The sequence below is a fragment of the Hemisphaericaspora subhashii genome (assembly GCF_019202705.1).
Source record: "Hemisphaericaspora subhashii strain CBS 10753 chromosome Unknown scaffold9, whole genome shotgun sequence".
Classification (NCBI taxonomy): Eukaryota; Fungi; Ascomycota; class Pichiomycetes; order Serinales; family Debaryomycetaceae; genus Hemisphaericaspora; species Hemisphaericaspora subhashii.
In genome coordinates, this window is record NW_026057206.1 from 190,759 (window position 1) to 213,539 (window position 22,781).

The 22,781-nt window shown below is 35.8% G+C and overlaps 10 protein-coding genes and 1 pseudogene across 11 annotated transcripts; 8 read left to right on the forward strand and 3 right to left on the reverse strand. All coding sequences in view use genetic code 12, as the record gives it.

Moving 5' to 3' along the window:
• Positions 1–618: 618 nt before the first annotated feature.
• On the forward strand, positions 619–1,302 carry J8A68_000388 (aminoacyl-tRNA hydrolase; the record flags this gene model as incomplete). The annotated part of the gene is made up of 1 exon (XM_049407808.1): positions 619–1,302. The coding sequence occupies one exon, from the start codon at positions 619–621 to the stop codon at positions 1,300–1,302; it is 684 nt and encodes a 227-aa protein (XP_049266363.1).
• A 584-nt stretch (positions 1,303–1,886) lies between these two features.
• On the forward strand, positions 1,887–2,540 carry J8A68_000389 (uncharacterized protein; the record flags this gene model as incomplete). The annotated part of the gene is made up of 1 exon (XM_049407819.1): positions 1,887–2,540. One exon carries the CDS (start codon positions 1,887–1,889, stop codon positions 2,538–2,540), a length of 654 nt encoding a protein of 217 aa, XP_049266364.1.
• A 111-nt stretch (positions 2,541–2,651) lies between these two features.
• On the reverse strand, positions 2,652–3,152 carry J8A68_000390 (uncharacterized protein; the record flags this gene model as incomplete). The annotated part of the gene is made up of 1 exon (XM_049407830.1): positions 2,652–3,152. The coding sequence occupies one exon, from the start codon at positions 3,150–3,152 to the stop codon at positions 2,652–2,654; it is 501 nt and encodes a 166-aa protein (XP_049266365.1).
• Positions 3,153–3,498: 346 nt separating this feature from the next.
• Positions 3,499–5,061, forward strand: J8A68_000391 (Zn(II)2Cys6 transcription factor; the record flags this gene model as incomplete). Its single annotated transcript, XM_049407841.1, has 1 exon — positions 3,499–5,061. One exon carries the CDS (start codon positions 3,499–3,501, stop codon positions 5,059–5,061), a length of 1,563 nt encoding a protein of 520 aa, XP_049266366.1.
• A 33-nt stretch (positions 5,062–5,094) lies between these two features.
• On the forward strand, positions 5,095–6,726 carry J8A68_000392 (uncharacterized protein; the record flags this gene model as incomplete). Its single annotated transcript, XM_049407852.1, has 3 exons — positions 5,095–5,689; positions 5,789–5,941; positions 6,341–6,726. 3 exons carry the CDS (start codon positions 5,095–5,097, stop codon positions 6,724–6,726), a joined length of 1,134 nt encoding a protein of 377 aa, XP_049266367.1.
• Positions 6,727–7,173: 447 nt separating this feature from the next.
• On the reverse strand, positions 7,174–7,500 carry J8A68_000393 (uncharacterized protein; the record flags this gene model as incomplete). Its single annotated transcript, XM_049407863.1, has 1 exon — positions 7,174–7,500. One exon carries the CDS (start codon positions 7,498–7,500, stop codon positions 7,174–7,176), a length of 327 nt encoding a protein of 108 aa, XP_049266368.1.
• A 718-nt stretch (positions 7,501–8,218) lies between these two features.
• Positions 8,219–12,983, forward strand: J8A68_000394 (annotated as a pseudogene). Its single transcript has 3 exons — positions 8,219–9,351; positions 9,550–10,505; positions 11,788–12,983. Coding segments are annotated over exons 1-3 (3,285 nt in total).
• A 164-nt stretch (positions 12,984–13,147) lies between these two features.
• J8A68_000395 (uncharacterized protein) lies at positions 13,148–15,394 on the reverse strand (the record flags this gene model as incomplete). Its single annotated transcript, XM_049407884.1, has 1 exon — positions 13,148–15,394. One exon carries the CDS (start codon positions 15,392–15,394, stop codon positions 13,148–13,150), a length of 2,247 nt encoding a protein of 748 aa, XP_049266369.1.
• A 643-nt stretch (positions 15,395–16,037) lies between these two features.
• Positions 16,038–16,394, forward strand: J8A68_000396 (uncharacterized protein; the record flags this gene model as incomplete). The annotated part of the gene is made up of 1 exon (XM_049407894.1): positions 16,038–16,394. The coding sequence occupies one exon, from the start codon at positions 16,038–16,040 to the stop codon at positions 16,392–16,394; it is 357 nt and encodes a 118-aa protein (XP_049266370.1).
• A 747-nt stretch (positions 16,395–17,141) lies between these two features.
• Positions 17,142–19,208, forward strand: PXA2 (ATP-binding cassette long-chain fatty acid transporter; the record flags this gene model as incomplete). Its single annotated transcript, XM_049407907.1, has 1 exon — positions 17,142–19,208. The coding sequence occupies one exon, from the start codon at positions 17,142–17,144 to the stop codon at positions 19,206–19,208; it is 2,067 nt and encodes a 688-aa protein (XP_049266371.1).
• A 341-nt stretch (positions 19,209–19,549) lies between these two features.
• J8A68_000398 (uncharacterized protein) lies at positions 19,550–21,658 on the forward strand (the record flags this gene model as incomplete). Its single annotated transcript, XM_049407918.1, has 1 exon — positions 19,550–21,658. The coding sequence occupies one exon, from the start codon at positions 19,550–19,552 to the stop codon at positions 21,656–21,658; it is 2,109 nt and encodes a 702-aa protein (XP_049266372.1).
• Positions 21,659–22,781: the final 1,123 nt, after the last annotated feature.

Genomic DNA, 22,781 nt, shown 5'->3' on the forward strand with positions numbered 1-22,781 from the left:
TAATTCAAAGATGTACTAATAAATAATGATGTCTTTGTCAACCTTAAGTGCACGCCGTTCACTCATCAGTGGCAACAAGTTTGATAAGAATGGAACTGATTCTAGTTTAGCTTTCTGTCCATTCCAAATGTACGTAGATTAACAAAGGCAGTTTGGGCCCGCAGACATTTGAGGTATAAGAACTTGATGTTTTTGAGTTTATATTGGAAACTTCACCACCCTTTTTCGCAACCATCAAGAGAATTTTCTTAGAAGTTGTTAGTTTTATCAAGGTACCCCGTAAGTGGAGCATGTGATGGAGAAATGAGAAGGCAATGCTGTCAATACTTCCTCTGTTAGATCTTTATATAACTATGTACTATTTTTTGAAGGATTCGACGATTATGCTCGTTAATGTTAGTAGACAAATTATTCTCACAAGCCACTAAAAACTGTCAAGGATTTCAAATACTATTCTTGAACGACAAGCAGGATCATCCAACTTCTAGGTGCTAGCCAAAGATAAGCGTAAACTTCGTGACCATTACCCGCACAAATCACTCCAACAAGAAACAAGAAAAAACATAAAACAATAGTTCTGCTTGGTTTTACACGGCTCTTCCCAGGAAGTCAGTAAGCATGTTCCTTCGACGTCTTTATAATAGCTATTTCCCTAGTATACGAAGTGATCCTTCATTTAATCAGACAAGGACTTTATTTATTGCATCAATAGGAAACCCAGAACCAGAATACAAATCAACTAGACATAATGTAGGCCATCGAATGATGGACCAGCTTGTAGATATATATTGGAAACAACATCTAATCAAACGAGGAGACTACTATTATTCATCTAAGTATCCAAACATTGTACTATTTAAATCAGTTGATTCATATATGAATCTTCAAGGAAAACCAATCTCGAAACATTTTTCAAAGTATAACAACAATACTAACAAAAAGTTAATTATATTGCATGATGAATTACAAGTTGATCTTGGGAAATATCAAATTAGGAAACCGGGCACTAGTGAAAGAGGTCATAATGGATTGAAATCTATAAATCAATATATGAAAAATGACTATTATAAGATTTCAATTGGGATAGGGAGACCTAATGATCGAAATCAAGTAACAGATCATGTCTTATCTAAATTTAATGATCGAGAAATGGAGTTGTTAGATTTTGAAGTTCTTCCTAAATGTGTAGAGGAGTTGGAGAAATTGATTAAGTTAGATCTTAATAGTTCTACCTCTGTAATAGAGAAGTGTGAAGTAAAGAAAAGTCGAATAAAGAAGGAAGACCAGTCAGGCAGTACTTAAAGCAACATGATTCTTTGATAATGACATAGAGAAGAAACAAGAGCCACAGTAATTGTCAACCCATGCCCCAAGAAAATTCCAAAACACAATTATTTGTACATAGCAACCATAATAAAATCACTTATTAGAAAATGTAACTAACACTACTTTTCCCTGTATATTGCAAGCGAAGAAAGAACAGATAATTCAAAATAGACAGAGTAGTAGTTAAACCGTTATAGTGAGAATTATTAGTCGTCAGTCTGAGACGTTTTGTTCGGATGATAATACACGTCCGAAAAAGGAAATCATTTATTGCCTCTAAAAAGCTTCTTTCTTTACAACAAATCTACACACGCTCACAGTATTCATTATTAATAGATACACACTTTAAATAGTAATGGAGTTCCTGCTAGATGTAATTGCTGAGAGATCAGTGATAAGGGAATCTCTAAAAGGTATGTACATGACTTCAATCACCAAAGATCTGGTTTCAATTCTTACTAACAGATTACAAAATAGGCATAATATGGACCATATTTTTTAATAGACTATTTGGACCCATAACACCCACAACCAATGAATTCCTTAGTATAACATATCCAATGGCTAGCAACCTACCAGATCTAGACTCATTGATAGATGAAAAGATTAATCATTTTGTCAAATCAGTAATTGATCGCCTTCTTCTACGACTACAGAATAATGATAGTAAGACTTTGCCACAAGGCACAATTCAAATACATTTCTTAGATAAAGATAGATCACAACAACTAAAGAAGAAATCAGGATGGTTTGGCAAACTGGAACCTTCCGATAGTGGCAAATCTTTGAAAATATGGGAAAATTGGATTATTAACATCAAATGTTTGCCAATTGAAGAAACATCCACTAATAATAGCACACCTAGTGGCACAGGAGGCGGAGCAACTGCTCAAAGCGATAAACAAGCCCAAGATAATGGACGCAATTCTTCACCATATACGGGAAATATACAAACTTCAATAGCAAGCTTTGAAGAGAACATAAATAGAGTGATTGATTTGGTTGACTCACATAAAGAACATATCCCTCCTATAACATCCTTAGAAAGTTCCCCATTTCCTTACGAAATTGTAGTGATACAACCACCCCAGAGGACAGATTCAAGAGATATTTCACATCAAACTCATCCAAGCCCGTCAGGATCCGGAAACAGTAAAGATGAGAATCCAAATGAGGAGAGTTGGGGTACTTACATCAAAAAGATTCTTGATTAAAACTATAGTTCTAAGAGGGGGATCTAATAGATATAAATAACCTATATATAATATAAATATGTTTTGGCGAATATTGATTGTTTTTTCTTTATATAGAATAATTTGGAAGTTTTATAATTTACAAGTGTAAGATACATTTGCAGCTTCAAGTCCTTCTTCACCTCTAACTAAAATACATTCTTCTTCATGTACTGCCTTATCATAAAGACCAATTTCCTGAACAACATCTAAAACTTCTTGATCATAACTACCTGGCTGTAACCATACACCTTTAACTATGTCTTTATAACCATCAATACTAGCAATTGCCTTGAGAGTAGCAGCAGTAATACGAGGTGGGGTTAAAAATGAAATACTTAAACCATCGACGTTGGAAGTCTTATGAGTCAAAATATCTTGATGGGATTGAATAGATTCCAAAACTTTGTTAATATTATTAACTACTCGAATTCCAAGGATTTCTTCTTCTTTAGGGTTGATTGGTATCACTGGTAAACCATGTTTATCATACCAATTCAAAATTTTGAAACCAAATTTAGAAGGATTGTTACTGGCTCCGACAACGGCATATTGTCTATTGTTGCTGAAAAACGATTGGATCTTTGCACGCATCTTTAATAGCTAGTGGCTTTCTTTATATGAATCAAACACCGTTGATTTCTCTTTCGTTAAAGTTTTATCAACGAAATCGTTAAACCCCACGAGAATCTGTAAATCGAGGGGGTAAACTGTAACTTTGCTTAAATTTACACTTTACCTCGGCTTTTGCAGAGCAAAAAAATATTTTAATAATTTTACAAGTTATCCCGGAACCACATCTCTAACCTCTACACTTGCAGCACCAATAGAAGAAGCGTATCGTTACTAGATTTACAAGTTAGTCAAAGAGAAAAGTATAGTTGCAAAATACTCCAGAGGCAAAGAAGCGAAGAAGAACCGGGACTCTTGAATAGACGTGATGCCTAAAGAAAAGAGAACAAAACCATGTTTCAATTGTAAAGAATCCAAAGTTAAATGTATCTATAATGGAAGCCTACCGTGTGAGCGATGCATCAAGAATGGTCAATCTTCAACTTGTCATTTCGCACTTAAACTACCTTCGTTAAAAGTGCCGAGCATTTCAACCACCGTAACAGCAACCACAACAGCTACGCCACAGCCAACTCCAGAGGTAGGACGACTTCCACCATTCAACGGGACTATACCGCCTATAAATGGACAACTACCGGGCATACCGAGTGCCAACACATATATGGTCCCTTCCAGTTACAGTGCATATAACCAACAGCAACAACAGGATACTGCCTGGAAATCACAAATAGAAAATAGAATGAATACGTTTGATAATAAGATCAACGAGTTGGTGGATATTCTACGAGTAAATCAGCAATTTATTATGGATAATCAACAGAAAATGTATCAACAGTATCATCACCAATATCAACCGATACCAATACTATCTCAGAATCAAGATACTTATGTATTAGAAGGCAATAGCCGTCCCGAGTTGATATCACCACCACCTATACCGTCACATGTATTCCCAAATCAACTTCGGGAAGTTGATGTTAGAAGTCTGGACGGTATAAGTAGTAGTTCCAGCTGGAGGCCGATTAGACAACCTCCAGCTATAGAGAGTCAACCCTTAGCAACAGCTCATCATCCTGTAAATACATCAAGCCAACATCGGAAGAGAAGAGCGTCAAAATGTGACGACACATCGGAGTCGCACACGAAAAGACCACTCAAAGAAAGCGGTAGTCATCCCAAGGATTTCAGAGAAGGATTCCTCTCGAAAGAAGAAGCAAACGATTTATTCAAATTCTTCGATGCCAACATCTCCCAACAATTATTTGGATTTGAAATATCGAAATTTTCAACGGATTCACTCTGGGATACTTGTCCAGTCCTCGTTTGTGCCATCTGCACAATCGCCTCGATTCATCATTCTAGTTTAAGTTGGAAATCTAAACAATTACTGACATATTTACATGAACTCTGTAGTCTGTTGTTATTTAAAGGAAAACCAAAAGATGAAAATGAAGGGTTTAATACTATTCTTGCTTTGATATTATGTAGCTTTTGGTTATCGGATTCACAAATGTTCACAGGGTTAGCACTTCAATTGGCAAAAGAATATGGGTTAAATGATCCTCATACTGAAAATAAGGATAGATTAAAACTTTGGTATTTACTTTATGTTTTGGACGGACAGCAAAGTTTGACATTCAATAGGCAACCATTAGTCAATCCTCAAGATTATTCACTTATGCATAGTAAAGAGATATTGCTAACGAAGAGACATAAGAAATTACCTCATGGACACAAGAAGAAATTGCTTAAAAGTAAAGAAGCTCTTCCTAAACAAGATAATATCACTGAAGTTGATTTAGACGAAATGGCCAAAAAACAAAGATTCACTGATATGAGATTAGTTTCCCAAGTTGAATACAATCAAGCCTTAAACGAAGCCAAATTTCCTTTGCGTACCCTGAATAATCATGGAAGTAGTAAGCCATAGGGTAGGTAGAGCAATTTAGAATTGGATAAATGGATGGTTTCATGGACGGTATTGTTGGCACCTGGGAATTATGGTGCTGTATGGTCAACCAAATCCACGTTGATTTATTATAACTTTGCGAAAATGCATATCAATTCATCAGCTGTTAGACGATTGCAAATAAATCCTAATGATGCCAATGATACATTTCCGAAATGGGATAGTTCATTAATGCAACAACAACCACAACCACAGAATAATTCCAATGGGAAAGTATGCAAAGATGGAAGTGATTCCGAAGAAGATTCTGATACCGATTCCTCTGATCGTGAAGATGACGACGATGATTTCATTTCGAATAAGGAATTGCTTTCTCCCGATCAAGCAGCAATCAGCGCAAATATTGCTGTAAATGCAGCTCATACAGTCTTGAATTTGGTGATTAATGATAATGATATCTTGGAAAATTTGAGATATGTACCAGTACATATTCACATCATGCTTTATTACGCTGCATTGCTTTTAATGAATCCCCCATTGAAATCTAACAATAAATCAGTTGAATATAGTCCTGAAGCTCATTATAAGAAATTGCTATCTAATTTAAAAACAGTGAACATTCTTAAGAAGAAGATTTTATACTTAAATGGTTAACTATGGTTTAAACCTTTATCTAACTAATTCTCAAACCTTGATGTCGAATCTGAGAAAATAAATTCCGTCAAACAATTTGTGTCTACGCTAACAGATGAGGATCTACGGGAGGAATTTAATCGGTTAATAAGTGCTTTATTAGAGTCTAGTGATAATATAGAGCTGCTAGATAGTGATAGCGGAGCAAGCAGTCGAGGCTCAACTCCAAGAATAGAGAAAATAGCGGCATGGCCAGGTTCAGACCATGGTCATCCTTCTATGAAATAAGAACTAAGAAGTTAATAGTGTAGTAAGTAAATCGACAGCTAGATACAAATGCTTTGATACCTCATTAACGGGAAACGCAGGTCGTCGGTGCTTCTGGGCATGCATGTATTTACCTCTTCTTATTGTGAGATTCCTGGGTTTTTGCACAACCGAAGTGACGAATGGTGACTATTCTATGAATACGACGATTAAACAACTGTTTCTTGTAATGTGAATTAACGGGTATTAAGCTGGAAAGAACATTACTAAGAAAATTACTAGGCAAACTAATCTGAGGAGGAAATTAATTAATGAGTAGTTAATTAATTGACGAACTATTGATTTAGGATGATGTAAATACTGTAAAAATGGTATAAAAGTTAGCTTTAGAATTTTATAGCTCAGTTAATCAATCAACAATTTTATAAGAAGAATGAATGTATCCACTATTTAGCTAGTTTAGAAACCAGATTGTTACAGGCCATGACACAAAATTCCGGTGAGTCAAGTTTCCATTCCATTGATAAAATCATTGGTCCTGAAAACTATTACTCATGGAAACATGAATTTGAAGCTGTCGCTACTAGTTATGATATCGATAGGTATCTTGAATTAGGTATTGACGGCTGTATTGGTGGTGCCGTTGATACTAGGGATATTGATCCTAAACAACCAGATCAACAGCCTCTCGAAGTCTTCGATTTTGTTCCTGATGTAGTTAGTTCTAAATTAATTCATACTATGGAACGGTTCTTGGATTGGGGTTTCAAGTTTCTGAAGTTATAACCGGTTTTGTAGCTGTGGTCTTAATGCGTGTATCTTGTGCTCAATCCAATGCTTCGTTGTAAGAATAAGGAGTGTTTTTACTAGAATACGATTGTTTGACAGTGGAAGCGCTAAAACGTCTGATACGAGATCGTCCAAGCGAATGTATATTCGGATATCCTAATGAACCAAAGTTCAGTCTTCTATGTAAATAGATAGTTGGAATCCATGAAGGTAGATTCGTCGTTGTTCCCCAACCAAATCCCAAAACCTCTAAAGGGGGAATCCACAGGTATTTATCCTCGAGCCCTAAAGTTTAGGAAACGGGGAAGGTAGCGACCGAATCGAAAGCTTTTCAGAAATCAATTGTAGTGTAACAAGTTACACACAGGAACCACGCCCGGGCCTCCGCATACTCACTAACGACCGGCGAAAGTCTATAATCTCCGCGATTACCCCAATTCCAAATTAGGAAGGAGCACATAACCACTCCTTACATTCTTCATCTGAAAAAGTATAAATTTCGCCTTGGGGTTGTTTAAAAGGTGAGGTGGGGTCCTTTTCGTCTTCAATAAATTGACGTTCATTGATTTCTATTTCTCTGGAAGGAATACCAATTGGCTTCTTGTTCATTGAGTGTGTGATGAGCACCCGTTCAACATCAATTCTTTCATATCCATCGAGCTTTCCTCCCACCGATTGAAATTTCTCTCTCTCATTTGTCAATTTTTGTTCACGTCCTTCAATATTACCTCTAACATGAAGATCGAAGTCATCATTAATATAATTCTTCATAAAATATTCTGCAAACCTTCTTATAAATTAGAATTCAATTCACGTGTTAAAATCATTAAAATCGTGAAACAACACTTTCGTCGGTCGTTAGTGAGTATGCGGTACGGTGAGCTCCGGACGAGGTTCCTGTGTGCAACTTGTCACTAACCCGGTTGATTTCTGAAAATGCCTCAATTCGTTCGCTGCCTTCCCCGTTTCCTAAACTTTAGGGCTCGAGGATAAATACCCGTGGATCCCCCCTTTAGAGGTTTTGGGATTTGGTTGAGGAACAACTAAACTATCTATCTTCACAGAACAGCGAACTTTGGTTCATTAGAGTATCCGAATATAAATTCGCTCGGACGATCTCGTATCAGAAGTTTTAGCGCCTGTACTGCCAAACACCCGTAATTCTAGTCCTGTTCTTACACTTGGTCATTCCGGGTCAAGTTCCTACTAAATTACTTAAGCTATCTTGCATATCCATATAGTGATTATTCGGATTTTACCGGAGCCAATTGGACTTTTGTCCTTATTTTCCCATCCCTGCGAGCAACATATAGTTTACACAGGTTCCTGGTTTTGAAACAAGCTGAACACGAGATACACATTTTTTTAACAACCTCCCCCCCATTCCCAATTAGCAACTTTAAAATCATTCAGCGAAGTGAGGCTGGTAATACAACACTCACACCTAGATCCACAATACCCTCGACCAGAACTATTTTGCTTAATCAAAATGACCGGCCAACAACAACAAAGAAATATGCAAAAACCGAGCCTTGAGATCTTCGATTTACCTGATGATATCATTCAACTTATTATTTCCTTTATACCTGAAGAATATTTGGAGACATATATTAACGTTCCCTTCATAGGAGCCTATATCGCAAATAATCTCTATCATTCTGTCGAAATAATCTATTCATATAAGAAATATAAAAGTCAAATTTCCCATATACCTCCTAAATGGTACAAATATGGTAAAAATATGTATGGTGAGCCAAAGCCAAAGGAAGTAGACGAGTTTACAGTGAAGGGTGCCAAAACGCATGAACCAGTTGATCCAAACAAACAATACAATGACTTCGGGGACGGTGTTTATTCATTCAAAGTATTGACAGTCAATCCCTTTGTACAATTGTGTAAACATTCGAGATTTAGACCCAAGATAGTTCATTTCAGTCGTTTTGATTTATTTGTTTGGTTTCATGAACGATATCCTCATATTCTAACAAACTTATCAAGAATAGATATTTCATTTTCCAGGCATGATAAATTACCACCTTTGACTTTTGACAAGCCCTACAATATCTACCTAGTTTCGAATTTTCCAGTAGCATCCGCATCTAGCGAAGTTCCAGCGCGCCCGAAAGGATTTGTATATGAGGAAATGTTGACCACAATCTTTTCGTTGCGTGTTGATGATCTACCAAACATTAATAACATTAGTTGGGGTGAAAATCTTCAAGAACTAGGTTTGAATGAGGCTTCGCTGCTTCAACTCCCTCGTTTGTTTCCGAATTTAAAAAAATTGTGTCTATTCGAACATATCAGCTTGAAAGAAGCACCACTAACAGATGCTCCTCCCGTGACTTCGCTTCCCCGGTTCCCCTCAGGACTAGAATTCTTACGAATCGGTGTCTGGGCATTTGATAAGTTGGATATTTCCTATTTGGACAAATTGCGTGAATTTGTAATCGATACCCGCCTCGGGGTGGACCGATTCGACAGATTCGTATTTCCACCTGGAATCGAGCGTATCGCCATAATCGGAGATACTATGATGTATGAAGGAGACACAAATTTAGATAATTTGGATGGAATCGAATTCTATCCCAATCTAAAAGAGCTACGGGTTGTCCATCCCTGGTTTACCAAAACGAATGTTTTTTCAAACACACGTTGCTTTCCCACACTGTTGGAACGTCTTGAGTTATCTTTGTTTGACCTTTTGAGTCAATACCATAGATTTCCAGTTCCCGAGCCACTGTTAACTGTGGGGAAATCTTTTCCAATTCCAAGCAATATAAAGGTTCTAGTCCTTGATACTTACGATGGGTTGTATAGAGCGAATGAACTATCATTTCCTCTGTCTTTAAAAACACTATCAATTACAAGCGATGCCAAGTGTGAATTGTGGCCGGAGCGGGAAGATTGGTCTGGTGCTGTATTTCCAACTTCTCTCGAGGAGTTAAATCTTGATGTTACTAGGATAGAAGGAGTTTCATTTCCCAAATCGTTGCGCAGTCTAACCCTACGTGCGCAGGATCCTATCAAAGACTTAAATTTACTTAAATTAAAGCATTTGGTTAGACTCAAAATTGGCTGGGTGGGAATGGACCGGTTTATGAGTAGAGTACCTTCCAATTTGAAGGTTTTGGATTTATCTGATAATGGTATCAATCAGGTCTTTATACGAGGTGCAAATTTAAAGGTGGTGGAACTAGCACACGAGAATGGCTTTGTTAGACTTTGTAGTGATAATTTTCAGCTACCAGATTGCGTGGAAGTGCTTACATTGAGTCTTGATAGGTCTTTAAGTACAATCGAGGAAGATATCTTCCCAATACTGTTGAGGGAACTATATTTGAAGAAATCTTTCATAACTAGTGAGTTATTGGATCAATTCCAATTCCCATGCTACACCAGTTTAGTGAAATTAGATTTACTGGGAAACGAGATATGTTTTTTGGAGAATAACCTTCCTTCTTCATTGCAATGGTTATGTCTTGATGGAAATCCCATTTCCGCATTTGCTTCTTCTACGGTATTTTCAAGTCTAAACAACTTGCAAAAATTAAGTATGGCATCGACAAAGATCAATGATTACTTCCAAACGGACGAAAATTTGTTGAAGTTTCCCTCATCCTTGACTAGCTTAGATCTTTCCGACAATAAATTACAACCAGGGGTTTCACCTCGTCTAGTCTTTCTGACCCATTCTCGATTGCAGGAAGTATGCTTAAATGGAAACCCTGATATGACGGATGTTCAAATTATAGTTGAAGTACTCAGAGCATCTAGTCCAGACATGGTGGAGTTATCGTTAGACCGTCTGCTTCAAAAACACATTCGGGAAGAAGTTAATTTCTTGTTGTTCTAGACCCTTCACGAATAGTCCAGTTGGGATTCTTCTGGATCTTGTTAGAATTTACAGAATATTCTTTAGTCATTTAGATTACGCAGTGAGATGGTAAATCGCTATCTTTTCGCTGAAAGAAAACGCATTGGAAGAGTGCTTCTTTTTTTTGGCATACAATTATTTTTTTTTTATAAACGATACTATTGAAATATATATTGTATAAAAAAAGTTATACACCACACCTATTTTATGTATCACAGTATCAAGAGAAAAGACGAGAAGAATTAATAATTTATCGGGAAAACTAAAATGCATCTTTAATGTAAGTTTACAACGCGCGTTATTATCGAGTTTGCTTTATTCAGTATATATTTAAGTAAGATGGCTGTCGTCGGGTAAATTAACGTCGTAAAGATGAGTCAAAAATATAAGATACGATTCTAAATCTGAATGGCAGCGGAAGCGCAAGTTGAAAGTTGTAAATCGACGGATGGTCAAATTTAAGATTAATATAGTATTATTTAAACTAAATTAAAAAATATCTGAGACTGAAATAATTTGTTGATGAGCCAAGCTGAATTAATCTTTAATTGTAATGATAATTAAATCGTTCTTAAGTTAGTCATTGATTAAAAGCTGCAAAATTCTTAAATCTGATAAATCTCTTATAAAAATCCAAAACTCAATCGCGAAGGGAAATGCATGTCCTTAAGTATTAAAAATCCGAGATTCCAATTTAATTGGTTCACGCTCCTAATCTTCTATGACAATGCATCAGAGGCAGATTGAGAACTCACAATTCAAATGTAAAACGAAATAGCCCCACTTATTAATTGCACTAATTGGGAAAAATCGTGAGAAATTCTTGTATAAATAAAGTTTGAACCATTTTTTGTTAAAAAAATAAAAAAATAGGGAGTTCGACAATCAACGCTCTACCGATTGACGGTCTATTTTTCAGAAAGAATTGTTGCGACAGATTCTAGGGCCTCTACTCTCTTTACGAAAGACTTTTAGCTGATTATCGTATGTCGATGTACTTCCCCTGGTCAATAGTTTGGTGTGCCAATTGGAAAGACGCGTCTGTCGAGAGATCCTGTATATAATGGGGTCAGAATTTTTGGATTTCATTTTCACAACTTAAGCCTGACTTTTCAATAATAATATTATTTCCGACCGAGTTTCTATGATCTGTCAGATGAATTCACCTGTAGATGAGATAGAACCAGAGGGCATCCGATCCTATGAAGTTCCGACAGCGTTTGATTGTTTTAAAAGAGTGAGTACCGGCATCCTTAGAGAAAAACATAAACCGAGCGATGTCCCTAACTGTGTCGATCCTGAAATAGTGAAGCGAGCATGTGCCTATATGGATGCCGAAGCTAAAGAGCTCTCTTCTCGGCTTAGAAATGCCAATGATGTTTCCAATATCGAGATCCCTGTATGTGAACGCTTTGCTCCGTTAATCAAAGAAATGTTACAGCTTCCGGGAATCAAAAGAGCCCTTGCAACAGCCCATCCTTTCTATCTTGCATTGCTCAAATACCCAGAAATAGATGTGCTTTTTGGCATAAGAGTTCTAGATGAGGATTATATAAGGGAGAATTGGGACGAAGAAGCATATAATGATTGGAATTGGAAACTAAGATTTCCGGTTCCTGTTCCACAGGCTAAGAAAAAGAGGAAATTGGCATTGGATATTGATAAGCAATATCCACCACTTTCTGCCCAAATGCTTGATGAAAGAATTGACGGTTTTCATAAACTATTCAAATTTATTTTTCCACAATATGCCGTAAAAGATCTTACTGAGGATAAATGGACCGGGGTGATGACATACAAGGAGTTGATTGCTTTTGTTAAGTCTATATGTGTGCATTACACTTGGAATAGAGATTCAAGGGTAGGGGTGATGTATTTGAGATGCAATAGGAAGAAGTCCAATTATATTGCTCAGACGAAAACTATTAAAATAGGTTGTACATCCCGAGTGTACATTAAGACAATGGCGGATGGTACTTTCAACATTGATTATCATTGGAAACATACTCATTCTTTTTTTGATCCAGACCAGTGGTTAGATCCAAACATTAGATTTCCCATGAGTCAACTAGTTTACCCTTCATATGATGAAATGGTAGATTATATGGATTTGCTTTTCGAAGATGAAAAAACCTTAGCTACCAAGTTTGGTAAAGATAAGGCTGATGTAATGACTTTATTGAGAGATCATTTGGAAGAGTTATCAAAGATGTATGTAGACACACAAAGGCGGCTATCGGAATTAGAAAACTACAATCCAAAACCTTACACTGCGGAGGTCTTAAGAACTATGAATATTGCCAAGGGAACGGACAAGGAATACCTTGCTGCGTTGCGAAAGTTGAATCACGAATGGAAGGCTAGGCACTCAAAATAGAAAGTGCATATTATAGATTTTTAGATCCAGGATTCCTTTTGTAATACCTAAATTGTTTACCTTGCATTTATTCTTAATTCTTTGAATGTGAGACACCCGGTTCTTATTGTTAAATAATTTATTATACGCGATCTTATATCATCCACCCTATAGAAATAATGTATCTAATCTAAAAACGGATCCTCCAATAAATCCTTAGCACCACAACGTTCCAGTTGATCCCATTTAAAGATTTTTGTTAAAAATCTCAAGAATGAAGCTTTGCTACCCGGAGTGTCTATATTTCCAGGTTTATTTATTCCCAAAATTATATCAAAACTCTTTGAATTAATCTTAAATTGTCTCTTTATCATTCCATTATTCAAATTGGAAGCATGATAATTAAGCAACGATAAATTAAGTTTCCCATTCATATCAAATATCTTATACAACAATGTCTTCTTAAGTTGTTTATCATTCGGAGCCTTATTTCCCAACACGGTATTCATTTCAAAGAGTCCTGCTTTCTGTGTAGATGATGCCGAAATTTGTCTATTCAAAATTCGTCTCATCTTCAATATCGTACTACTCTTTGGCGCTCCAAATATTTCCAACATTAATCCAATTTGTTCTATTTCATTTCTACCAGGTAGGATGGGGTAACCGGTAAATAATTCAGCAATTACACAGCCAAATGACCAAATATCGATCTTTTGGTCATAGTTTGCTCCAAGGATTACTTCTGGCGCTCGATAGAACCGCGACTGGATATAGGTGAATAAAATCTGATTGGCGTAGCACGATGAACCAAAATCAATTATTTTGATGGTTATGTCGGATGAATGCTTCGGATTTGGTGGGAGCTTTATCATTATATTTTCTGGTTTAATGTCACAATGAATTATATCATGCCTATGTATATATTCTAAACCGTTCAAGATCTGTTTGCTAAATGTTTTCAAAATGTCGATGGAAAGACCTCTGAAGTCAACTAGCTCCAAAAGGGAATATAGATTAAGGGACAATAATTCGGTGGTTATACACATATGACTTCTAAAATTGAAATGATTAAAATACTGTAAAATGTTTGCATTCCTTTCCTTTTCATTCAACAATTTCAACATCTTGATCTCATTTATGGATTGCAATGACCAGTTTAAATCATTATTTATAATCTTCACCGCAACAATATTGTCCAATTTATGATCACGAGCTAGTACAACATTCCCAAATGATCCATTACCCAATGTGTTTATTGTTTGATATCTATAGTTAATATGATCATTAGGAATAATAATATAATGTCCCTTGTTGTCATCAAAGCCAAAATTCTCTCTGTAGTTCTTAATATCTATATTCCTTGAGCAATTAGTAGGAACGTAATATAGTTCATTCTTTCGCACGATTTCTCCGCGTTCGTAGACATTTAGCAATTGCATGGGTACTCTGTCTATGGGTATTGGTTGTTTGGGTGCGCTTGGACTAGTACTGATAAATAAGTCAGGCTCTTTACTGTGAAGAATTTTGAACAATTCTTGTACGTCTTGCACTTTCAGTTCAGTTAATGTTGATGGTACTGTCTGCTTATTAGAAGTGATGGGGGTCTTTGCTCTTGGACCTCTATTATCAATATTCCTAAGCCTGTTACCGCTAGAAGTTCCTTCTGATTTCTTAACCGGGTAAAGCCGTTCAAAGACATTGCTGGACGGAGGTTGGGTTGCACTTCTCCCAGTTAGCCGCCTGGGCTTTGTGAGGGACTCTACGACTGGGTCATTTCTTGCCATCTTTGTAGGAGAGGTTTCTTCTGTGAAACTATTATCTGAATTTGAGTTGGGAGTGGCATTTACAGGTGGATTTAACTTTAACGCATTAGAAGCGATCAATCTTCTTGAGCGTAGAGCGTGGCTTGCCTTACGTGCTAGGTCGACCCTTTTCTTCGTATTTATGGGTGAGGGTTGTGTTGCTGCAGCCGGAGGAGTTGGCGGAAGTCGTGATGTTGGTGGGAGATTCTTGAGCGAAGTCTGAATGCCAGAATTAAATGGGTTTTGTATTTGCTTTTTCTGCTTCGAAGATGTTGTTTCTCGCATAAACGAGAACTGGTATTGTTTCTTCAGTTGTGATGTTTCTGACATGGGATAACTTATTACTCTTGGACTATGTAAATTTGGTTTGCCGGTACTGAGGGACTTCGATTGAGATATATCTCTAGAAAATGGGGTCTTGGGAGCACTATATTGTGTTCTTATAGGGTCGAAGCTTGTTGAATTCAATCCTTCATTATTCCTGCTAATGGCTCTACTGCTAGCTTGTGTTCTAATAGCAGTGGGGGTTGGGTATAAATTTTGGGGGTATGTTTTCTTACGTCGTGTTGGTGATTTGTTAATATTGATCCGTGAGAATTTATCTTCAAATAAAGATATATTCTCATTCATATTGGAAAGATATATATGGGGGGATACTGTTAGACCATCCAGCTGGAAAATTACAGCTTGCTTATTCTTAAAAGCCGCTGTCTTCTCTTTCCTGCGTTTTAAACTTCTAGGCATTCAACAGATCTAAATTAAAATAAAAAAAGGGCGTTGGAAATTTCTTGTTTACAAATTGGTAAGTACACACCCTTCCCTTTTGATCTCATCATCATATACGTATCTTCTTACAGAAGGACCTATAACACTTACTAAACAATGTCCCAATATCGTGTATTCCCGTTGGGAATCCATCATCCTTCCAGATGGATTCACCCGAATTGCAAAGAGATTAATATAGAAAGACATCGATTATATAAGTGGTGTGTCTAGGCGTACGTTCTACTTACTACTCCTTTGCTAGGCTACTAAATTTCTTGAAAGAGACATTTCGAGTGTCTAACTTTCTACCCATTTTTATCTAAATCCTCTGCTACAATCGTGAATCTTGTATGGAGGCTCTTGAAAGTTTTTATTACCTTCTTAATTTCCATACGTTGAGATATATTTACTTAAAAAAATCTTCAATTCTAATATGAACGCAGAAGAAAAATATTCTAAACTCTTTAAATGAAATTTTACTATAACAATATTTAAAACTTTCTACAAGATGAGTACAGTGACTAATCCAAGTTTATATTCTATAAGAGATGTACTATTACTATCCCAATTACTTCACATCAATGGAATCAAGGGGCCACAGGAATTGGATTCAGCATCAAATGATTCAATCAATACAATTCTAACAGAATGGAAACAACACAAGACAGTGCAACTAGAAAACAAAGTTATCAAAGTAAATACCAAGGCACAATTGAAAGAATTATATCACAAATTGTTGAAGAAATATCAGGTTGAAAGTACTGAAGAATTGGCCAATTTTGTGTATTTTGCGAGAATTGAGGAATTGGAATCAGATATTTCTCAATACAAGGAAGAATTTAGAGAAGTTTTGAATAGAAGTTAGTCAGCTTGATAACAGTGTTTCCATAATGAAGTTTGGAACCACTTTATATATTTCAGACTCCTATTCTCTCCCGACCCCCAGTGGAAAGTACCAGAAAGTATAGCATGCTCATTCCATATTATCAACTTCGGCTTCCATTCCGGATTAAGTTGAAGATTCAGATCCTTCTTTCCCATCCTACTAGCCAATTAATGTAACGGAACTAGTGCTCGTCAGAAAATGAATAGGCAAGGCTATTTTAACCGAGTTGAGAAGTTTCAAATGCTTTTGATCCTGACAAAAAGGGAAATGTATGTATCTATATAGACACAACTTGGTAGATCCAATAATATAAATCAAACAATATAGCAAACATGATACTCTATATAGACCGTTCATGGGATGGCTGATATCCCAATGGGGTGTCATTCCACGGTTTGTCTGGGGTTATATTCTTGTTACATGTGTTGTTTTCACTATTGAAGAATGGATGTTCCATCTCGGTTTATAAATTGCGGAGGTGGGGGAATATTCTCTGCCATGTGATATTTTTCTGGTTAATTCCTTTTAAGGTTTTTCCAAGACAGATTCCAAATTCATGTTACTTTCTTTCGTTCTTTCTTCAGTCCTTTTATTCGAAGTTTTGTTAATTGAATAGAATAAGTGAAACCTTGTTATAGGCTAATACCGCATTGATACAGACAGATAGACTAGTCAATACCAGAAGCTAGGAGAAAACCAGCAGTCCTTTTTAGTCCTTTTTCAACTATGACAAATTTGAAAAATCCAACGGTGCCAGAAAATTCGTTGTCACTATCCTTATTAAAGCTCTATAGAACAAATAGGTCCTTATTCTTGAATACTTCTTATATTATTTTAATCACCGCAGCATTTTCAGGAGTAACAAATACTGGAGCTTCTTCAACATCCAAAAGCTCATCACCCGAAGAAGATAAAGACTCAACAGGAGCTGTTGCTAAGCCAAAGTCAAAACACCCAAGCTTATCCAAAGAATCATTTTATAGATTAGCAAAAGCAATTGTTCCATCACTCACTGATAAAACCATCTTATACCTATTTACACATACTGCATTATTGGTTGTCCGCGCATTGCTTACTATTAAAGTTGCGAATTTAGATGGTCAATTAGTTGGAGCATTAGTTTCTAAGAGATTAAGAAGCTTTTTCAAATTATTGTTGTATTGGATGTTAATTGGTATTCCTGCCGCTTTAACCAATGCATTATTAGGTTGGACAAGATCAAATTTAAGTATGGCCATAAGAACTAATCTTAATGATAATATATTAAATAATTATTTACCAGAAAATTTAGATGCAAATTATTATTCATTAATTCACTTAAGTGGTAACAAAATTAAAGATCCAAATCAAAGAATTACAACCGATGTTTCTCGTTTAAGTGAAGCTTTATCTAGTTTACCTGGGCAATTATTAAAACCTACTTTGGATTTAGTTTTATGTGCAAGAGAATTAGGAAAAAGTGGAGTAGGGAATGGAGAAGGTACATTAGCTTTAGGTATGCTCACTCATTTCACTACCATGATTTTAAGATTATTTTCACCTCCTTTTGCTAAATTAGCCTCTGAACGTGCTAATTTGGAAGGTCAATTGAGATCAGCCCATTCGAAAATCGTCGCCAATAATGAAGAAATTGCATTTTTGAGAGGTCATCATCGTGAATTAGATTATATTGATTATTGTTATTATACATTGGAGAGATTCCTGAAGGGTGAATATTGGAAGAAGGCAATTCATGAAATTGCACAAACCTTTATTGTGAAATATTTCTGGGGTGCTGCTGGATTAGTCTTATGTTCTGCACCAATTTTTATTGGGAAATATTTAGGTGAACGAGAAGATAAGAACCTGACAGGTAATTTCATTACCAATAGAAGATTATTATTGAATGCTTCAGATTCGTTGGATAGAATGATTTATGCGAGGAAATATCTTTTGCAAATTATTGGTCATGCCGCAAGAGTTTCAGAATTCCAAGATACTTTGCATGATGTTAAGCAAAGAAAGAATTCAACTCCTAATGTCAAGTACAATAATAATGAGATTACTTTTGATAAAGTAAGATTATTGACTCCCGCTGATGTTACCTTGATTGAAAGTTTGTGTTTTTCAATTAAACAAGGAGATCATTTATTAATAGCTGGTCCAAATGGATCAGGTAAATCTTCCATGTTTAGAATGTTGGGAGGATTATGGCCAGTCAAACAAGGAACCATTTCGATTCCAACTACTGAAAATATGTTCTATTTACCTCAAAGAGCTTATTTAGTTAATGGGTCATTAAGAGAACAAATCATCTATCCACATTCATTATCCAATCAAAAGAAATCTGACGATGAATTGAAAGAAATATTAAAGATATTGAAATTAGATGAATACGTCAATATGTTAGATGACATCAAAGATTGGAATGAGGAACTTTCAATTGGAGCCCAACAAAGATTAGCAATGGCAAGATTATATTATCATGAACCAAAATTTGCCGTCTTAGATGAATGTACATCTGCAGTTTCTCCAGACATGGAACAGTTCATGTATACCCATGCGCAATCACTAGGCATTACATTATTGTCAGTTGCCCACAGGTCGGCCCTATGGCATTTCCATAAATATTTATTAAAATTTGATGGGAAGGGAGGATATTTCTTTGGTCCATTGGATGCAGAAAAAAGATTGAAATATGAGCAAGAGAGAATCGTGTTGGAGAAGAACCTAAGAGATTTGCCGGTTTTGAAGGAAAGATTAGAAGAATTGAAACAAGTTTCGAATGTTCAACATAAAAAGATCGGTCATTGAAATGAAAACGTCAGTGATCTGGCATTCGTGGAGTAATCTCATAAAAATTATTCTTCTGGAATACTTATATAATTCTATAAATTTAAAATTATTATACAAACTTGACAGCAAGCGTTCATAATAATCCATATTTCTTCCCACTTTCCTTCTAATAAATGAAATCTATATATTTTTCATTGTCCTAAATCTACTTCGCATATCTAGATAACTTGATTTTGTTATTTATTTTATCATCTAGTAGCCCGAACTTCAACCGCCCCTTAAACTATTTTTTGCAACCAAACTTTTTCTTCCCATTTCTATCTGTTTTTGACAACCAAGAAGAAGTACCATAAGCATCCATGAACCAACAAAATATATCCACCGAATCACTTGATTCTACTACGACTTGCAAGAACAGATCTCCCACAAAAAGAAGAGATTCAAATTATAGTCAGTCTCAAAAGGAAAGATGGGAGGAAACTGCAAACGCAAAATTGATAAACAAAGCAAGAACCCCTGAGTCTTCTATACCTACACCTAGGCAAATAGAGAAATGGGAAACAGCTGCTATTAATAAATCTTCCAATATTTTCAGCCCAACTAATTCATCTCATAGTAGTTCGAGCTTTGTTTTAAATCAAATTAATCATGCTCAACACAAAGAAAACAACGCAGTTATCAACATGAGAAAGCTGCTTGGTCCAAAAGGGTTCAAATCAGTTTCTTTCCAATCTCCTGAAAGGGTAAGTTCTACTTTGAGTTCAGCTCTTCTTGTAAATGTGGCTGAACTTTCTGTCAGCGACCAGAACTCACCTCAGCGAAGTTTGGATAGAATTGCTTCTTCATCCTTACATTCTAGTCAATCAATGGAAGAACCGATTTTGGACAATCATTTGTCAAGTAATATTAAAAAGAAAAGCCAATTGGATACCATTTTGGAAACATCCTTCGAACCTGCAGATTCCTCATCCTCCTCAATTTATCCTACGATAATATCGGATGACACTGAACAACAACAATCAACCGGAATTGAGGATCTGCATATAACTAAAATATGTCAAGTGTTCGAAATAGATCCCAGGAGTGCTAAAGATGATGAAACGTTTTGGGAAATTATAGCCAATATAGCATCCAACTTAAAGGAGTCTCTCGTATTGGCCGAATCAAGAGTACCTTCCCCCGGTTGTTCAGAAGAACTAGAAGATAAAAGATTGGAAATTTCAGAATTGAAAAATCAAATTACAATGCTTAGAAACCAATATGATGAATCGTGTCGGATAGCTGAGCTGAAGGATTCTGAATTTGAAGAATTGGTAAACAGATTTAAACAGAAGGAAGATGAATTACACGAGTCCAGAAAGATATCTGAAAATATGGAAGGAAAATTAGAGGAGTCACGAATGCTATCAAAACAAATTGCAGAAGAGTTGGTTGAAGCCAACAAGCGGAACCAGCAATTATCCCAGGAAGTACATCAAGTACATGTAGAAGTGACTATGGCAAAACAATTAACCGAGGAACTATCTCAAGTACATCAGGAAGTGGATATGGCAAAACAAACTTTTGAGCATTATGAGAAATTCTACAACTCAGCACGACATATGAACCGCTGCCTAATTAAAGAGCTCGCTGATACCGTGGAAGTATTAGATGCCGAACATACCTTATTTGTCAAGGATCGAGATGAAAACCATCAGTCTATAATAAAACTTGAAAATGACCTTTATGCATCCAAAGAAATACAAGAAAGTCTTAAAGAGAAATATGACCAGGCAGCCAAGAAACTCACAGCTACTTCTGGACAATTAACGGAATCCAAAAAGTTAATCGAAGCAATGACGAAATCAGCAAGACAAGTAGAGGAACAATTAGCACGACAACAGAAAATCTGTGCTAATAAGGATGCTAAAATTAATAGTTTTCAGAAGGCACTAACAAATGTAAAAAGCAAACAGACGAAACAGTTGCAATCCTTGGAGAATCAATTAGATGAGCTTATTGAGGCCAAGAATAAAGAAATTACATGGCTTAAACTAATAAACAAGGAATTAATAATGGCAATTAGAGCCAACGGAGGAGAATCTGGTGATATTGATGCTGATTGTAACGATGGACTTAGTATTGCAGGATTGGGAGATGTACCTGATGAAAGTGCACATATTGTTATAGAGAATAATCTTTTAAAAATAATCCGAGAAAGAACGCATTATTTGTATTCGAATAATATGTTACTTTTTGCATTTGAAAGCGTATTAAGGGTTAACTGTGGGTGCATGGATATGGTTTCGGAAACGGAAACAGTTTCCTATTTTAATTTACTAGTGGAGGAATTTAAGCAAAGGAAAGTTTTCCTTGAATCTGACGCAGAAGTGTTGAAGAAAGTCGTTGCTATTCACACTGTGTTCTTGACAAGATTAAGTGAAAAATATACCGCTTATGTTATCAAATATGGAGATCTTGATGAATAGCATACTATGCATATATATACATAGTAATAAATCGCTACTGTATCTAGTGAAACACCTATCTACCTGTTTTCCTTCTTGAACCAACTCACATAGCACACCCAAGAAATGTTCTTCTTGTAAGGCTTCGAGCCGGGACCCATCTCTGTCGACTCGTATCCCATGTTTCTTTGATTCTGTTCACTAATATATATCCCAAAATCTTGACATTTTCCAACTTTGAAAATAGCTTTGAACTTGTCTACTGAAGGGAATATAGAAGCAGCTTGCAAGATTGGTATGCTTTTTGTTTGTGGGCGGCAAAGAAGAAGAACAGAAAGAACAATAAATGTGAAGTTTCTCTCGGATTTTGGCTTTTTTTTTTTCACAGACTATTTGGTGGTTAATTTGGCTGCAAAAAAAAGTATTGGTCTTTCTGAAACAAACACACTCAAAAAAAAGAATCTAGACCAACCTAGAGTATTAAAATTCGAGACCAAAAACATCTAGAAATGATGTGTGGTTAATATAATTTACTTGTGTAATCAATATTATGAAACTAATGTTCACTTATTGTATTAGCAGTTCTATTAATAAATTATATACGACTATTGATAGTTGAATTTTATGTATGTNTTCTTCTGTTCGTTAAAGTATTATCTTAACTTATTTATTTCACCACCATAGACCAACACAGTTATCAATTCTAGCCACGATAATTAAACATAAATATCAAGGGTACAGGCACCCCTTATATTGAAGGTAAGGAAGAATATGGGAGTCAAAATCAAAATGTATAAAAACTTTAAAGTCCCGTTGACCATGTGAAATAACGCATTTCCGTTTTAAAGATTATGGACATAAAATTTATATAGCTGCAGATAATTATTTCGGAAAATCTAATTAATTAATAGAGTATAACTTTACAAGTAAGTAATTTCTCTTACAACCTTTCATTCCCTTTTTTTGAATTAGTCGCAAATTTTTCAAATTAGTTAATGTAATATGTTTAGCAATAGTAAGTCACAGACAAATTATTTAATTATTTAACTATATATAGAGAGTAAAACAAGGAAAATTTCATCTAATTCTTCCAAAATCTCTTCATATTTCTCATATTCTCTCTTGCAAGTTCCATTGATGGCTT